Source organism: Alligator sinensis, unplaced genomic scaffold (assembly GCF_000455745.1).
Source record: "Alligator sinensis unplaced genomic scaffold, ASM45574v1 scaffold1384_1, whole genome shotgun sequence".
Taxonomy (NCBI): Eukaryota; Metazoa; Chordata; order Crocodylia; family Alligatoridae; genus Alligator; species Alligator sinensis.
Genome location: NW_005843132.1, coordinates 115,711 through 133,623, shown reverse-complemented (window position 1 = coordinate 133,623; position 17,913 = coordinate 115,711). Strand labels below are relative to the sequence as shown.

General features: G+C 45.2%; 1 protein-coding gene across 1 annotated transcript in view; it reads left to right on the top strand.

Moving 5' to 3' along the window:
* The first annotated feature begins 4,666 nt into the window (after positions 1–4,666).
* The window catches only part of SCD5 (stearoyl-CoA desaturase 5), an 80,743-nt gene continuing 67,496 nt past the window's right edge, over positions 4,667–17,913 (top strand). The window contains exon 1 of the mRNA XM_006037535.3: positions 4,667–5,113. Within this exon, the coding sequence (XP_006037597.1) occupies positions 4,888–5,113 (226 nt within the window). The 5' untranslated portion in view covers positions 4,667–4,887. The remainder of the gene's footprint in view (positions 5,114–17,913) is intronic.

The following is a 17,913-nucleotide window of genomic DNA, read 5'->3' as shown; positions in this document are numbered from 1 at the left end:
TGTCTGGTTACTCCCTAACCTTATGTTTTTCCTGATTATCAATCAGTTTCTTGAGATGTTCCAAACCAGATAACCCCTTGTCAAGAGAAAAGACAATTATTTACACTATAAAGAATGCTTTGAAGAAACTGAACTGAGGGTATAAAAATCTGTAAAAAAAGCAGCAGTGTGTGTGTTGACACCATTCGCTGTTGTTCTCGGGACACTGGAAGAAACAGATCGTCTCCCTTGAAGGATTGTACTAAGACTTTTACTTGTCACCACTGAAACCCGAATGCCTTGGACTGGTGAGATCCCAGCTCGCTCTTTCTCTCTCTCTCTCTCTCTCTCTCTCTCTCTCTCTCTCTCTCTCTCTCTCTCTCTCTCTCTCTCTCTCTCTCTCTCTCTCTCTCTCTCTCTCTCTCTCTCTCTCTCTCTCTCTCTCTCTCTCTCTCTCTCTCTCTCTCTCTCTCTCTCTCTCTCTCTCTCTCTCTCTCTCTCTCTCTCTCTCTCTCTCTCTCTCTCTCTCTCTCTCTCTCTCTCTCTCTCTCTCTCTCTCTCTCTCTCTCTCTCTCTCTCTCTCTCTCTCTCTCTTACAGGCTGATTGACCCAGTTTGGCTCAGATGTACCCTTATGAACTGAATGCTGGCCCATGAGGGTGTCAGCTGGACACCCAGACGGATTCAGAGGTATTCTGTTTACCTGTGTGCTTGTGTCTGACTGCAGTTTATTGTTGCTCTGATGAACTGATTCTTGGCATATGAGGGTGTCTGCCTGTCCATGTTGATCAACCTGGCCGGGTCAGGCGTGTCACGTTAATCTGTGTGTGTTTGTGTGTATGACTGATTTGGTGACTGGAGGAACCCCGCCCCACTGAAACTGAGTCCTGCAAGATAGCTCCATTGGGGGTGAGGACTTGCAGAAGGAAGATATACAGCTCCGTATAGAAACACAAGTAACACAAGCAGCACATTGATAGAATTACCAAGACCCTAGAAACATATCCCTAATAAACAAGCACACCCCAAAGTGATGGGCAAATCTGGTAACAGTACGTAGCCCTACTGATGTGACTTAAGCTAGTTATTTGGCTTTTTAATAGATACTAAAACTTTCCACTATGCTGTCTCCAAAATTTATTACTGTAGACAAAAGCAATAATTTCTGTGGTACAGATTCCTGATGTTGAGCTTGCTGCATGAGCATGTTACTGATTTCAGTGGGATCTCTTCTGGGGTAATTACTATACAACATCAATAGAGAGTATCAGTAAATTACACAAGGAGTTGGAATTAGACTCCCAGGGTGACAGTCTGATGCTACTGATTTCAGTAAGGCCAGGATTTCGCCCCTGGTCTTTATGTTCCTCAGACACAATCACCCCCCCCCCCCCATGCCCTACCCCAACTCAAGATAACACAGAAGTCCCTGAGCTGAGAGCAATAACAGACACCCCTCTCCTTTTGCTCTTGATGGGCTATGATAAGATGATGTCACTCTTTCAACCCGAATCCTGCATTTGGCATGTTTTTAACTAGCTGAGTAAGGGCCTTTACTAGGGGCAGAATCAAATTCAGTGTTCATCTCCTTGGAAGACCAGCCCCCACCACCAAGCCCAGGGAGTTATAGACGAGCATGAACACCATTCGGGTACTTAAAATGTTAAAAAGGCATTGAATCACAACACAGTGGTTGTTGCAGTAACATCCTCCATTTAGTTGATGCATGTGGTACTCTGCATTGGCTAAAATGGAGCATTAATAGTAAATGCACTCAGTGGCAGAATAATACAGACCAAACGAATGACAATACAAGACTGAATTCAACCTTTCATTAATCAAATGTCTTGGTGATTTTTTTAAAACAGATTTCTTTTGCATGTATTACTTGCTCTTGTGTTGGGAGGCATTTAAAAAGTTAATGCTGGAACTCTCACTGCAGAATTGTATTTTAATCTGTGTATGCATATAGGAAGCCTTGCTGACATCTATGTGAAGTCTTATGGTTACATGCCTTGCTGAATTGAGGTCTAGATGAATGCTTCTGCTGAAGACTTTTTCCATTAGATGTAACTCCTCACTTTCACCCTGGATGCTGAGAAGCAGCCCTATATAACATGTATAAAGTCTACAAGAAGGAAATGTGAAGCAGTGTGGAATAACTAGCTTAGTGTAACACCTGGACACACACCCTGCTAGAGAGGCACTGCACCAGCATAAAGCTGAATTTGCACTGTACTGTACCAGTAAATGGTGATGCTACCCCTGCAACTCTGTTACCCTGCCATACATGCTCTTTGTGCAGGTTGTATTGTAGCAGCCATGTCATTACTATTATGAAAGTGCAGTGGTGTGGATTTCTCTAGGGTACCTGGGGCCTCACATAATGGCAGTTAGGGATGGAAGAGACTCATTAATTCCCTGAGGCTCTCCCCCTTCCAGGGCATGGTACAGTCCTAAACAAAAGCATGTATCAGATATTAAACTTATCCTCATAATTCTTGATCTTAGCCTAAAGGCTGACCTTGAACATCCGGCACCTCTGAGCCTCTTAAAGAATTTAAGAAGGGGGCAGGGAAATAGAATCAGTCCAAGTTAAATTACTTATTCCTGCAATCCTCAATTAATTGGAGGCAAGATGTGTTATAAGTTAAGGAAGAAATATTTCCTGCCAATGTAAAACAATCACACTGTCAAGGATCTGCAATACCCAAATCTCTCTCTCTCTTTCACTCACACTCTTGCACACGCACAGAGTTTTTCTCTTGTGTTGAGGGAACCATTCCAAAATTAAAGGAATGCAATTTAGGCAAGTATTTGATCTGAAGCTGATACCTATTTTTTACACAAAGTCTTCAGAATGCCATACATTTTTCATGCAACATGTCTGTCTCTGTACACAAAGGGGGTCACTAGTAACAGTGAACTACTTTCTTCCATCTGTTTCTCTGTGAATCTGGGTCATGCGTTTGACATTCATGAACTCCGTATTCACAAATCCCACTTTAGGATATAGAACAACAAATAGTTCTTCATTTTTATCAGCAGCCTGCAATAAGTGACCCGGTACATAAAATGAGGTTGTGGAAGCAGTAAGAAACAAATACAAGGCATCACTGGAAATACGTAGATGGGAAATCAGATTTACTGACATCTAAAAACAGAAATAATATTGCCTCTGGGGATGAACGTACCATTGGAAACAGCTTTAAAATTAGGTGAATGGGGGTATGCGTGGCTGATGTGAAGTTTATTGGATTTTTTTATGTTGTTGTTTCAATGGCTTTCTTGTTATTTCCACTCAGGTAAACTTTATTAACTGGTTCTGGAATGTCAGCTGCTGCATACACTAGTGGTGTTTTTGTTTAGTTGGAATCAGCTTCCAGAATGAAGCTTATATGAAATCCATTGTCTTTATAATAAAGTGCTTGGTTTTACTTTCTCAAACACTAAGCATTGATTAGATAGTAACTTACATTCGTTTGTCTAAAAAGTAGCTGTTAGGTTCTTTCTCTTGGGTGGGAGAAGGTTTATATCTTTTAATGTGAAATCCAAAGTGAATTGAAATCCTCCCAAATTCACAAGAAATTCTCTCTGAGATGGTTGCCTTTCATCTTGTATCCTTTGGACTCTTCACACACTTAGAATTAGGCATGTACTTTGCTGAATCAGGGCACTAGTTAGAATGAAAACTTAAGAGGAACTTCCGGCTACCACCAGAAGTACCATGTGAAACTTGCAAAGCAAATTGTTTTCCCTCTAAAGAACTATTTTAATAATCACATCTGAGGATGTAATGTTCTCCATGGCTACCCAGAACATCTTGAAGAACACTCATCACTGCTGTGCAAGCAAGGAAAATGAGTTACTGTGCAAGCAAGGAAAATGAGTTACTGTGCAAGCAAGGAAAAGGAAAAGGAAAAGGAGAAGATGCTTCTCAGGATGCAGAGAGACCTGTGATGTGGGGCAAAGGCAGGATGGCTCAGAGTCCTTTCATCGCCACTTACTTTGTTAGACAGTATAGCAAGTGCTGGATCCAAGAAAGGGCTTAGGTGTCTAGAGCCTGTTTATGTCCAAAATTGTGATCTATCAAATGCCTGCACAGTTGCTGCCTGTCATAGGAGGCACCAAACCTCACTAGGCCCCTGAGTTTTGCTTGCCCTCAGGCATATGGCCGCAGAAGCAAGCTTGGAACTGAGAAGTAATTCTCCTGAAGGGGACTGCTCTTTCAGGGGAAGCAAGACTGAGCTGCAGAGAGGAAGGCAAGCTGGGCTTTTCAGCTTGATCCTTCCCCCTGAAGTGAGATCCAGCAGGTACAGCTGCAAGGAATGAGTACAAGCTGACATGGGGAACAATGGAGGGGTTTAACTCCAACCCCTGAGCCACTGTGGGGGCAGGATCAGTCCCCTCACAAAAACTTGGCTGCCTTTGCATGATACTAGTTGCTTTTTTTGTTTGTTTGTTTGCCACGGCCTCTGAGTGTCTCTCCCTGCTCTGTTCGCCTGCTGTGGACACAGCAAGCCTGGCCAATGTGTGGCCATCGCAGGCAGAACTGTGCTCGCTCTCTCCCCTTAAGAGCTCTGTGCGGGGCTTTCATTGGCTGTAGCTATGCAGGCCTTTCTCTCCCTGCTTGCATGCCCCGCCTGCCTCTGTTGCTGTGCGGAGTACTGTCCAGTATCATCATGGAGGAGAGGCCAGCAGCAACAGATGCTGCTCTCCTGGACTTGCCTTTGTGAGGTTGGGCCAGAGCCACGCTGGAGGGGGGTGGGGAAAGCCCCCTGGGAACAGCAGCCATTGCCTCACTTTGAAAGACCTAAGCCACCCAGCCTCCTCCTCTCCTAGCAAGGAAGCGTGGGCTGGCTGAGCTTTGGCTGGTGCTCTGAATACAGGCAGCCCTTCTGTCTCAGCTATGTCAAACGAGGAAGACAGCTGTGGGATGGACAGAGAGGAGAAAAGCCCCCTGTGTGATTGCAGAGAGGAAAGTCCCCTAGCCAGGGCAGCACCGGCAGTGGAGAGAGCCAGATGTAGCCAGGAGATTGTCTGGAGGAATGTCATCCTGATGACCCTGCTTCACATCGGAGCTGCCTACTCCCTCTGCCTCATCCCCAAGGCCCGGCTGCTTACACTGATTTGGGGTGAGTCTCCTCTGCTGCTGGAGGTGTCTGTTATTTCGTTACTGCCGTGCAGAGAGATGCCTCTTTGTCATGGGGGAAGAGGGAGGGTGGGAGGGGGCATGTTGCATGTTTCTGGTGTCCAAACCTGGAGTATTAAGTGCTGCATTTCTCAAAGCGATGGGCAGGTGGAAGGGGGCAAGGCCCCACACCAGCCCCTGGTATCCCCCTCCATTGTGCTGATAATCCAGGACTGGGCCAGGGCTTTGGAGAAAGTGTTCCTAGCTTCCCCTGCTGCGTGTCACTATCCCCAGGGCAGGAGGCAGGTAAAATGTTCTGTGTTTCCTCATGAGGATTGAAATTACTCCATTGTTTTGGGGAGGGGGAAATAAAAATGGTCCAGAAATGTCTCCCCTCCGGATGGAGGAGTTCAGCTGCCTGCTTGTGAGTCCCTTCCTCCAGGAGGTCACCTGGGCTAGCTGTCCTTGCCCACCTCTTAGCACTAGGCAGCTCAAGTTCCCTTCTGAATCCACATCTTACAATGGACCAGGGTGGGGGGCTGGAGCCGTGCTAAGGGTCTGTTCCTATCTACATGAGCACCTTGCATTGCAGTCCCTGGATGCTGAAGGCTCTGAGCACCTTGCAGAGTGCCAGGCTAAAATGCCTCCTAATTTAGTTTTGTACCTGAACCACAATCAAGGCTGTTGCTACTTATTTCTCTGGGGAATCCTTACTTCCCCCACCCCAGCCTGGCCCCTGTGCCAGCCACACCTCCTTTCAAGTGTCCATTCTCAAGAGATGGTGCTCACTGGCTGGCATGTCCCTGAGTCACTAGCTGAGAAGCCCCTCTGTTACTGGGCTGGGAATGCACCACTCTGTCTCCAGTCTCACTTCCAGCTGTGTCCTCAGAGCACTTGCCCATGGGATCAGGACGCCAGCTTATCCTGTGATCATTTGTTCTGGTTTGGCTTCCTGTGCTCCCAAGGGCCTAACAGCCCTAGTGACTCTAGTTGGCACCTTCCCACCCTGAGTTGCTGAAGCGAAGGCACCAGAGCCTCATACATGGGTGTTGGACCCTAGGGGATTGGGATGGGGGAGAGCTGGGCTTGGTCACAAATCCTGGACCAGGCAGAAGCACAGCCCCCTGAGACTTGTCGTGGCCCAGCTGGCTCCCCCCTGCAGCACTGAGTCCTCCCGCTGGAAGTTCCTGGGGCTGCCTGCTCTTGGCAGGGCCTCTCAGACAGAGCCTGGGAAAGTGGAGAGGTACTCGCAGGCCCTTGCTATTTGGTTTTGGGGACTGAAGTGATTGTGGCTGGTTTGCCTCCCAGCAGGTATGCAGGAAACAGCATCACTGGGGTCTGTGCACTGCTCAGCCCTTCCCTGTGCTCAGACAGCTCCTGTCACTCTGTTCCCTCATGTAACTCTTTTCTTTGCACTCCCATGCAAGTGTCTCCTGGCACTCAGCAGAGTCCTGAATTTGAGCAGAGGGCTGGCCAAGATGCCCCTTGAGGTCCATTCTGACCCCATTACTCTAGGCGTTACCCAGGCATGACATCTAGGGAAAACCAAGGGACAAAACAGCTGAACAGCAAAGAGCGTAAGTGGCAGAGTGAGGACAAGAACTCCAGCTCCTCAGCTCCCCAGTGCCTAGCTCTGATCCTTCCACCTCAATGGAAGCATTTTTATCCCCTGAAAAATGCCTGTGTGGAAAGAGGAGGGTCACAGGAGGGCACAAATATGGCAGCAGCATGGGAAAGGCTGTACATTGGCAGAAGATGCCTACCCTCCTGGGTTCCATCTTTGCTCATAAGAGCGGTGGCAGATTGGAAGAGCCCTCAGACCTGCCAACAAAAGGCAGGACAGAAATTAAAATCAAGTGTGGCATCAGTTTGGTTCAGCCTCTGATGTGGCATTTAGGGATGTAAGGGGCCTGTCTTTACCCTGCAAGGAGGTGCAGCAGGGGAGGTCGAGTGCAGTGGTCCTTTTTGTCTCTAGCTGCTAAGATCCTGGCCAAAATCATCTTATGAAAGAGGTGAAGCAACAGGTTGCATACACAGCCTCTAGTGCGCTTCTTGTGAGCTCTTGGGCTGTGGTGATATGGACCATGGGAAAGCCTCAGCCTAACATACCATGCAGGGTCTAGCCCTTTCCAAAGATCTTGGCATCCCCAAACACCAGTTTCAATAGAGAACAGAGTGCATGGGGGGTGGGGGGAGGTTTTGCCTGCTTCTATCCTGTTGGGCTGTTGTGTTAGTCTAAATCATTTCTACTTCAAATCAAACCCATACCTGAAAGTGCACAGGGGTGTTGCTTTAAAGGTTTTGAAACAAAGATACCTTAATACCTTTTATTTTTAATAATACATGCGTGTGCATGCACACATGCATGGAGTAGAGGCAGCCTGTGTCCCAAGAACATTGGTGAGGAGACACTCCATTGTATTGGATATTGGGATGTATTGTTTTCTAGCTGAAGGAGTTTTCAGGCAGGTTATTTCGACATGCATTTGCAATGTCTGTGCTGATTCAGCACTATGTCCGTGGCACTGATTTCATTTAATCATTCGTACCTCCGGCTTTCAGCCCCTGCCTCCCATGCCTTCCTTTCCAGTGTTTCCAAAGGGGTTAGTTACATTATTTCTCCCTCTGCAACCTGTCCAAACTCTCTCTCTTTGGGCACCATCAAAGATAGTGCCACTTGCTCTGGCTCTGGCTATGTTTAGGGAAGGGTGGATGTACTAAATCTAAACTGAGAGCCCATGCTGATGCCCTGGTGTCAGCTGCAGAAATAGAGCAAACCCTTCCATGAAACAGCCAGAGCTCCCCAAGCAGAAATGCTGTTTCCAGCAAGTCCTTTTGCTCATTCCAGTTGGCTGTTTTGGAGTTGCATGTTTCTAAGAACCAGCTGCTGAAAGTTCAAAAGGGAGACGAATCTGTTCTAATTGTTCATAAATCTCCCGTTCTTTTGTTTTTCTAACAATATGGTTGTTCTTTAGGTGGCATTATTCATATCATTTCTAGTATTCCAGTTGCTCTACAAACAGATTAGGGCCACTCTTTCTTTAAAAAAAAAAAAATTCTTCTTTTCTTTCTCAGTTTTCTTAAAGTGAAAGCTATGACTGAAACAGCTGCTATCTATTAATCCTTGTAGAAAGCATGTTTGTTTTTGCTTTCTGCCTCTTTTTTGCTGGTCTCTAGACAGCTACCATTTTCTATTTTGGGAGGGTTTAGAAATCCACCCTCTGCTGTATCTCTTGGGGAATGCTATACATGTCTGAAGTAGCAAAGATCAGAAATCACACAAGAGTTGTAGGAGTTCAGCAGTGAGACAGGCATCACTCTGTTCTCTGAGCTGAGATGACTTATAGCTGACCATAAGAATGTAAGACCAAAGGTTTGGCTTAGGAAGGAGATCACTGCCTTTACATACAGGTTTCCCTCGTTTTATGCTGTACATGCATTTCTGGAAAACAGCACATAACTCGAATTCGCATAAAGGGAACCCACTTTACGTTTTAACAAATAGGGATGCGTTCTAAGACCTTGACTGTTCTGAACCCCAGACCCATTTCTACCATTTTTACAAGACAATTTTGGTACTTACCAACAGAAGACAGTACACACAAGCACAGGGTGGTGGTGAATGTTACCATAATGGGGATGGCAACTGCAGAAACACGTCGCAGACAACGAATGAGGAGCATAGATCTATACAGGAGACTATATTTTGGTGCGTGTCACTCCCACAATACACTGCACAAAGCAGCTGACTGCAGGCTTCCACCATACCAATCACATAAGAGTGAATTTATCTCGCATATGACAGATTTTTGGTATAAAAAGGGTCATCGCATAAGAGTGAATTTGCACATACAGAACCTGCATAAAGCAAGGAAAACCTGTAGTTCCTCAAGATTGCCATCTCCAGTGAGGCATGGTGCTCAAAGGAAATAGTATAGGTAAGCAAAATACCATATGCATTCAACAATTCTTTGTGTCTGTTGGGGACCATCTGATTGTGTGGGTTTACTGCTGCCCTCTGCTGTAGAGTGTTTGGACATCTTCTGGGGTCTGGGTGTGCATGGATGCGTATGTGTGTGTGTACATAGCTATGTCCATGCCACCTATGTGCTGCTCCTAGTTGCTTAGCCATGAAGCCTGCCTTGTCATCAGGGTGGCCATCATAGAAGACTGTCCGGTTGTCCTCTGTCCTCTATTGATACAAAACTATACGCCTTTATGTCCTCTATTTTTCTCTTGAAGAGAAGCAGAAAACTGGAATGTCTTCTATGATGGCCACCCTACCTGTCATGCATGCTTGAAAAGGAGGCAATGTGTCCACTTGAGAGTGGCACTGAGTGAGTGTTCTCCACTGCCCTTAGTCTCTCTTTTGAAAGCACTTATCAGCACGTGCTCAGCCCAGCTCTAAGGAGCCTACTTTACCTAATTTCTGGGATGTGGTCTACAGGGAACAGGATGGATTGTGTGTGCCAGGAGGTGCTGCAGACATGCCTTGTGAAGCTGTATGGCCTTCTGCTGGCTAACCACTGGGATAAGTCCTTAGCATTGATAGCTCGTTGAAGCTCTCTTTTAGCACAAAGGCTCCAAGGCCTCATTTTGAACAAGAAGAGGAAAAAATGCTCACCAGGCTATAGGCTGAGCCACTGCACAGAAAGGAATGCAAGATTTATGGGGCCAGAATCAGCACCAGAGATACTTAGCTATACTTTTAAGAAAAGCCTTCTAATCTTTTCCCTAAATTAGGTAATAAGCCAAAAAAGGAGCACAAATTTATTCTCTCTCTTTTCTGGCCATGCCATCTTTATCGCTTTCGTGTTCTGTGGCTTCTGCTTGGTGGATACAGGTATCTGAATCAGCCCTGTGCTCTCCTCTGGAAGGCAGTTATGAAATTGTTAGGCTAGGACTTGCAGGACTTGGGTTCAGGTACCTGTTCTGCCACAGATATCTGGTGTGACCTTGAGCAAGTCAAAGCCCCTGCTTGACTGTGCTGTGGTAGCAGAGAACTCAGTCTCAGTGCTGAGGCAGTAAGTCCTGCCCATCTGTTTCTACCCCCAGTGAGGACATCTCAAGGGTGCTGCAATCACTTGCCCTTGAGCATGCTAGAAACCTAGCTTCCAAGCATGGTACCAAGGGTACCTCCAGGCTATTCTCAAGGCCTTGATTGTGCCAGTGACATAAATGGAGCTGGAGTGGGTGGGCAGAGCATATTTTTGCGGAAGTGACTGAGCTCTTCAGTGCAGTGGTGTAGCCAGATTCTCTGTCTCACATCCCCATCTGCAAACAGAGGGAAAATAATACTTCCTACCTCCTAGGTGTACAAGGATATTAAATAAATGAAATACCATGTTCTCAGCTATCACAGTATTGTGTGCTATGTAGGTACAAGTGGTATTAATAACAGTGTAAACATTAGCGGGCACATGCATGTAATTTCACATCTCAAAGAACTAGTTGCAGCCTTCACATCGTTTTACTCCAGTGCCAGTTTTGATGGCGTTTGTGATTCTGTTCTACTGTAGGGGTGTGCCCAAGCAACTCATGTCCTAGGGTGACCAGACTGCTAAGATGAAAGCCCAGTGTACCTGCACATGAAGGGCTGTGGGGAGAAGATTTTAGTTGGGTGATAGAAAGGTGCCGATATCTGGGTGGTCTGAAGCCTTCCTTTGGTCCTCCTCCTCCCATGTTCCAACCAGCAGCTCCATCCAATGTATGCTCCAATGCATTTTGGAGTCTGTCTGAATCTGAAGTGGATGCACTTGTATCATGGCCATACAGAAGGGCAATTTGTAGCTGACAGACCTGCACAAAGCAGAACAGAGGTAAGAAGTTCTGTCTTCAACAGAAAGGGGGTTCTCAGTGAATTAACACATGGAAGGAGAGAAAGAATATTCAATTCAAGAGTGAACAGAAGCGCTTTGAAAGAGAACTTTGTCCTTTGAGGGTCAATTTGCAATTGCCCCTTTATCCTCAGGGGAATGTCTTTGGCAGTGGTCTGAATTATGAATGAAGAAGAAACAAAATATAAATACAGGCAGTCCTTGACTTACAACGTTTTGAGTTACAACATTTATAAATTGACACCCTATTTCAACTTTACAATGCCAGTTTTGACTTACAATGCTTGATCCAATGTAATGCCATGCCAGCGAACAAGTTTGCTGCATCACTCATCTCCCTGAAGAACATCTGTCCAAACTTCCTTGGACACTTTCTTTAAGAAAGCAGACAAGACTCCAGAAAATCCTGCAGCCAAGACTCCTGAGAAGACTCCAGCCAAGAGCCCTTCAAAAAGTCTAGCAAAGTCACCTCAAAGAAGTCCTTCTAAATCAATATGATTGCTATTGACAATATAAATATATTAATGTAGCTATATTGCTCATCTATAATTGATTGAGTACAAAATTCTGGGGTATTTTTGGTGAAAATAGGGTATCAGGCCTTGGTTCAGGAACCAATCCCCCATTTATAACATTGTTTCTTATGAGAAAATTGGTTCTGAGTTACAACGTTTCGACTTAAGACATGGTTTTCAGAAACCAGTTGTGTCATAAGTCCGAGGACTGCCTGTACATGCATCAACTTTAGGGCTTGGGCTTGATCTTCCCTTACCCAAAGACCTACCCTGTAGCTAGAGGCATGAGGTGACAGGTGGGCACAGAACACAGTAGGGAGAAGGGAAAGAAAGCAACAGGGGAAATCATAGGAACATCAGTTTGCATACATTAACTGAATGAACAATATAGAGGAACAAGGATAAGCAGACCTTGTGTTGGATGGCTATGGTGGCCATATATGTTCCAATAACAAATAGCAGTGAGAGTGCAGCTAGAGAGCTGAAGGTGAGCAGAGCCTATGGAACAGTAAAGCTCTTCTAAAATATATCAGCAGAAAATGTATTTTGTGTAAAAGAGGAGCAAAGAGATCCTGGGAAGTTCTGGTCAAATGTGCTGTATTCAGGTAGTGAGAGGATGGTGGAACAGGACATTCAGCTCCTACTATTGGGCAGTGTGGACATGGCATGTTTCCTGCAGATGGTTGGATGAATCTGAACCCAGTTGCCCAAGCTTTAGGATAGCTGAGATCTGAATCTTAATGTGAATCTTGCCATTCAGAGGTAAATTGGAACCACTTAGGTCCACTCTTTCTAATGGCCTGTTTTCCTCTCGGTGACGAAAGCTTACAGCCATCTTGGGACTTTGATGTGGGCCCAAAGAAAGGACGACCTGGCAACTGGTATCCAGGATAGAGTGGGGTTTTATTCCTTAACTCTTCCACAGACTTCTCCTGTGACCTGAGGCAAGTTAGTTAGGCTGGAGTTTCTAAAACTCCTGGACAGGTGTCAAAACAAGCAGCCAGATCTGTGATAGAAGCTCAGTTCCTTGGAAAATGTAGCACTTGGTTTCTCTGTGGCTCCATTCCCCATGATACAGAGGACATGATGACTGGTTGTGTAATGTAGCACCAGATTTGTGTCACTACTGATGTTAGAGGGTGTTCTCATAAAAGGAGTTTCCCTTCACTCAGACCATTCTCTCCTTTATTCTTTCCCAGAAATGCCCAAATTCAGTCAGTCTGAGGCAGTAGCTTCTCCGCCCCTCTCCTTCTCCCCCCTAGGCTTTCCTCCACCAATATCCTTCCACTCCCAGTTAACAAAACCAGCCATTCTAGCCAAAAGGAGCCCTTGGCTGGACTCATTTCCATTGGTAATACTGTATATTGAAATTTGTCCAGCTGTACATAATAGACAATAGAAAAGTCAAGCCAAGCAAAAACTCAGAGTTAGTTGTTTATTCAGGATCACCTAGACTCCCCTTCTGCCACCACCTCTTGGCAAGCAGCTAGAGAGATGCATTATTGCTTTTAAACCATGGTTGCTGGGGATGCAAAAGGGCTGCCTGAGTTGATCTGGGTGACTCAACCAGAATTCCAGTTAGGGCCCTGGGAGTGCTGGAGTCAGAGATACATTGCTGTTTACATGGGACATGGATCCTTCCCCCATGTTTGAGCTGCTTTTGGTTTAGGAAAACTCTACCCTCCCCCATCCCCCCTCCATCTCCCCTCTATTTTGGTTTAGGTTTGAATCTGACCCAAGCAAAACATAAATGGAAACCACCCAAGATGCTCTCTGGCCTCTGCAAGTGCTTAGGGACATTGATGTTCTCATCAGTTTCACTTGCTGATGGTAGCAGTGAAACTGACCAAAAACACCAGTTTTGTTGAGTAGCAGCAGGGGGCAGCTGGGGTTCCCTGCCTAGGACTGGCCAGCAGGACTGAAGGCTGGATTCTGTCTGAACTCTGCTTTGGGTTCAGTGAAAGCCCCACAAACATAAGCTGTTTGTTTGGATCATGGAGCTCTGCTATCCAAAGCAGAAGTTGCTGGGGATTATGACTAATGTGCAGAGGCTTCTTATGCTCTCTTGCCCCCCCTGCCAGGGCCAGCCAACCTGGGACCCCATCACAGAGGACAGGTAGGAAGCAGCTCATCTTCCCTCACCTTGGTGCCTTACTATCTCATCTAGTTACCTGATAGCTACAGCACTAGAGGATTCCTAGACCCTACTGATTTATTAATGTGTGTGCTATGAGAGTGCCAAGAGGTCCTAGCAGGATCCTCGCTGTGACAAAATGCGTAAAGCACATAGGAACAGGTGGTCCCTGTCCCAAGGAGCATGCAGGATGAGTTTTCCCTTTTGTGTTGGCTCTGACCGTGGGCTTATTTTGTCTACCTCTTGGTGTCCAGTGAGACCGTACCCAGAAGTGAGGTGGATGGAGTGGAGATCTGTTTGATGCATGGGGATTAATGCCCATCACTCCTACATGTGTGAATTAGCATGGCTAGGAGGGAATAATAATAGTAGCTGTAAAAGCAGATTTGGGTGCAATGGGAGCTTCACTTTGCCAGAAGCAGCAGCTTGGGACCTAGAAACAGGGCACCCATTGAAGGAAATAAAGTGGTGTGCTGTTTGCTGTTCTTTCTGCTTACTAAAATTATTTCTGTAATTCCCCTTGCAGCCTGACTGAACTGTGCACTGGATGTAGCCATGATTCTGTTTTCTCTACATTGCAAAAGCCATGCTTCCCACGAGTATTAGAAAGCCCATTTTCCAATTTACTTCTCTGTCATAGTATTGGGTGGAAAATAGTGATCATATCTCTTAACATGAGATTGAACTCTGCACTGCTCCAGTTTGTATGCTGTCATCTTTTAATTGACAGACCTCTTTGTTGATCTGAGTCTTACTAAGTGCTCCTTGTTTTTTATATATATTTTCTTCCCTTTGTTTTCTATATAGTTTCCATTTACTTGGATTAAGAAAAGCAGCAAACTAAGAACCTATATAAAGGAAAGTGTGAGTCTCTTGGACTGCAGTGCTTATGATTTTATTGAGAGTGCTATGATATTTAGCCCTAGCTCCTGGAGTCATGTGATTGGTAAGAAGCTCAGTTTCGTTTGCTTTTTTTTTAATAGTCTGTTTCTTACCTTCACAGTTGTGAGGAAATGCGCAAACATGTGATCCAAAGATATTTCATCCTAAAGGAGAAAAAAAAACTACAGGGAAAAGAGAACTGCAAATTTATTACTAGTATTTTTAGCTCTTGTCATTTTTTTTTGGGCCTAGCTCAAGATTTTTGAAGGGTTGGGATTGGCCATATGAAAATTTTCACAGCCCTAGATTTCTTATAATTAAGAATGAATCATATAGAAAGCAGGATCATAGCTGCATAGACAGGGTCAAAAGGTGGAGGGGGGCACTGGTGCACTTGATTAATTATAATTTGATCCCTTCTAAATTCTTATTCAACAGGTGTTAACAACCATTTCTTCTTTTTAATTGTCTTGATGTTTCACCAATCAGGCTAGCCTTTGTACTGCAATTCTGCTGTCTGTTAGCTGCTCCTGGTAATGAAGCTCTTATTTCACAGCCCTGCGGACTATTTAAACTCATTCCAATTTAGATATATATTTTTTTGTTTCAATACAGCTCTAGGCCCCCAGCATATTAGTAAAGCTTCTAGTTTATTTTTAACTGGAAAAAAATAATGTGTTTTATGTGTTGATGCCCCTCATTATCAGCACCCCCTTTTTCAAAATTATAGATCCACCCATGTGCACAGATCACAAGAAAGTTAGCAATGAACTGGGCTGCAGTTCCAGTCATTGTTTCCATAGTTGAATTGTATTTGAATAATTCCCTTGCTATTATCATGCCTGTGTGGGAAGGGAGGTTTGCTTTTGTTCTGAACAATATTTAGGAGACATTTTAGTGCTCTTGAAAGTGACAGATTAATGCTATTTGCTCTAAGGAGGCCCTGTGCCAAGCTTCCCTATGCAGCTTATCTAGTGCACTTGAAACGCTGGCTGTCTGCAAGCACAGACTGACGGATGAGTGTGCCCAGCTGCATCTGAGCCAAAACACAAGATCCAGCCACCCCCAAGCTCTGAGAAAGTTCAGGTCTGCATCCAAATGCTGTGGCTTGAATCTGTATGTGAAACAGACTAAAACGACTGCAGTGTCAGTAGGTGTATTACAATATCAGTTTGAGGCTGCAACCAAGATCAGCTCCATGCAGACTGGTACTTACACAGGCAGTCTTTTCCAACAAGTTTTGCTGGGCTCACAAAATTCCTTTGCAATACTGTGCATTCTTGAGTGCCATCAACTGGCATCTGAGTTGTTACCCGGTATTTACATATATGACAGCTCTTGTTTTCAAGGTGCTCCTGTAACACTAGACATCATACATACCTGTTGTAAGAAACAGGCCCTGCCCTCAAACAGTTTCTAATCTGTCTGGATAAGCCAGACTAAAGAAAAGGAGAAAGGGAGTGCTATTGTTTTATGGACATGGATACAAGGGCCAGTTCGAAGAGCTGACTTGTGCAAAGTTGTGCTCATACAGCGTGTGCCAGAACCAAAAGGAGAGCCCAGATTTCCTAAACCCAAACCAACTGCCTTCACCCCAAAGTTGTCTTCCCTGTCTAAAGTATAAGGGCAATTTAATAGGCCCTTACTAAATCCTTCCCCTTTCCTTGCCTTTGCCATCACTGCAGAAGAATCCTCCATTCCACTGGGAGGAAGTGACTCAGGGGACCATTGCACAGGATTTTGAGTTTCAGGTATGCTCTGGGTAGGAGAGAGATGGACAAATGCTTTTCCCCTCTGTTAGCACTTTCAGGACTTATCCTTGGCTTTCCATAAAACTCTCCAAGCATACATTTCTGAACACTACAATGGAAGCTTGTCTTGCTCTCCCTACATGTCTTCTGCTCTCTGCCAAATCCTGGAAGTGGGGGGTGGTTGCTCTGCAGCAAAATATTCTGGGTGGGTTTATAGCACATAACACGGCCAGGCTTACTACTAGGTTAACCTGCAGCTACGTGAGGCTCTTAGCAACTGCCACTGCCTTAGTCTCAGGCAAACTAGAGTTTAGCACAGAAACAAGTGAAAATCTAAAGATTTCAGGGGCCAGTTTCATCCCCTGTCATGAGCAGGCACCACTGCAGTTCTGTTTATGCTCTCAGGACTAGAACTACTTGGGGTCTCCCAGCCAGGTATACTTCAGAGAGCTGTGTCTCCGGTTGTTATACAAACATACACCCTCCTTGCTCTTACTGTAGGCAATAGCAAAAATTCTATCGTCTTCAACAGGAGATGTTGAATCTCACACATGTAATTCATAGCTTTAACATAAGCCCCATGAATACACCAAGGACAAAACAGAACCCTAAAGCTAGGGATGGAATTATCTGTGGCTGTAGATCATCTAGACCACTGATCCTCAAACTTGTTCCACAATGGAAATGCCTCTTCCCATCCATCCAGAATCTAGCTGGTAAGCACCTTCTCCATACTGCAATACAGGGAGACAGAAGCAGTGCTAGGTTTTAAATCCCCAGCTCTCTCTATGCCTTTTTGTTAGCACTGTATTATTCCCTCCTCCACCACTTTGTCCTCCTCAGTAAAAAATATTTCCAGTGACAACTAGTGTGCTCTTCTCCCGGGAGGGTGTCCCATACCCCAGAACACCGTGTTGCAGTTTTGCTAGTGAAGTCCATGATCTTCAGCTTTAAATATCCATTTTTCCCCTTGATTCAATACCATCACACTCCTCAGCCTGCTTCCTTGATTTTTATATCTACTTTACTCTCCTGTTTGTGCTGAATATTTTCCACATTTACAGTACCTAAGTGTTGAGTAGGGTGTAAAAATGAATGACTCCTGAAGACAGAGAGTACATTGTGCATCGCATATCTGTTATATCCCCTTCACAGGCATCTTCCTCAGGAGACGCATATCAAGAATTACAGAGAGGTGCCTATTCTAATCACGCAGCATAAATCAGACCACAAAGATGGCTCAGTCAGACACCCGAGCATTCCCCCAGTATAGAGAACCACTGACCATGAAGGCCCTGGTTTAGGGAAACTACTGGGCAAAAAAAGACTTAGTCGGAGGTTTGCTCCATTCTGGTGAACCCCAGAATGGCCGGCTCCTTGAGGCCAGTGACTGCTGGACTCCAATCACAGCTGTTCTCAAGTTATTCTGATTTGTGGTCTGGGTAGAGCAATGCCAGGAACACAAAGGTAACACAAATTCATCTTTTCCCCCACAAAGTCAGGCATCATCTGTCAAGTGTAGTCAGGATGTGATGTCTGGACTCCAAAGGTTTTCAACACAGTGTATAGTAACTACTTCCTCTCAGCAGGCACCTTCTCCTGGGTGCCTCAGTGTTGAAAAGAATCAATGATTTCTATGGGCACTTGATTATGCCCTTGCAAGATGCCTTTGAGGTCAATCTGCC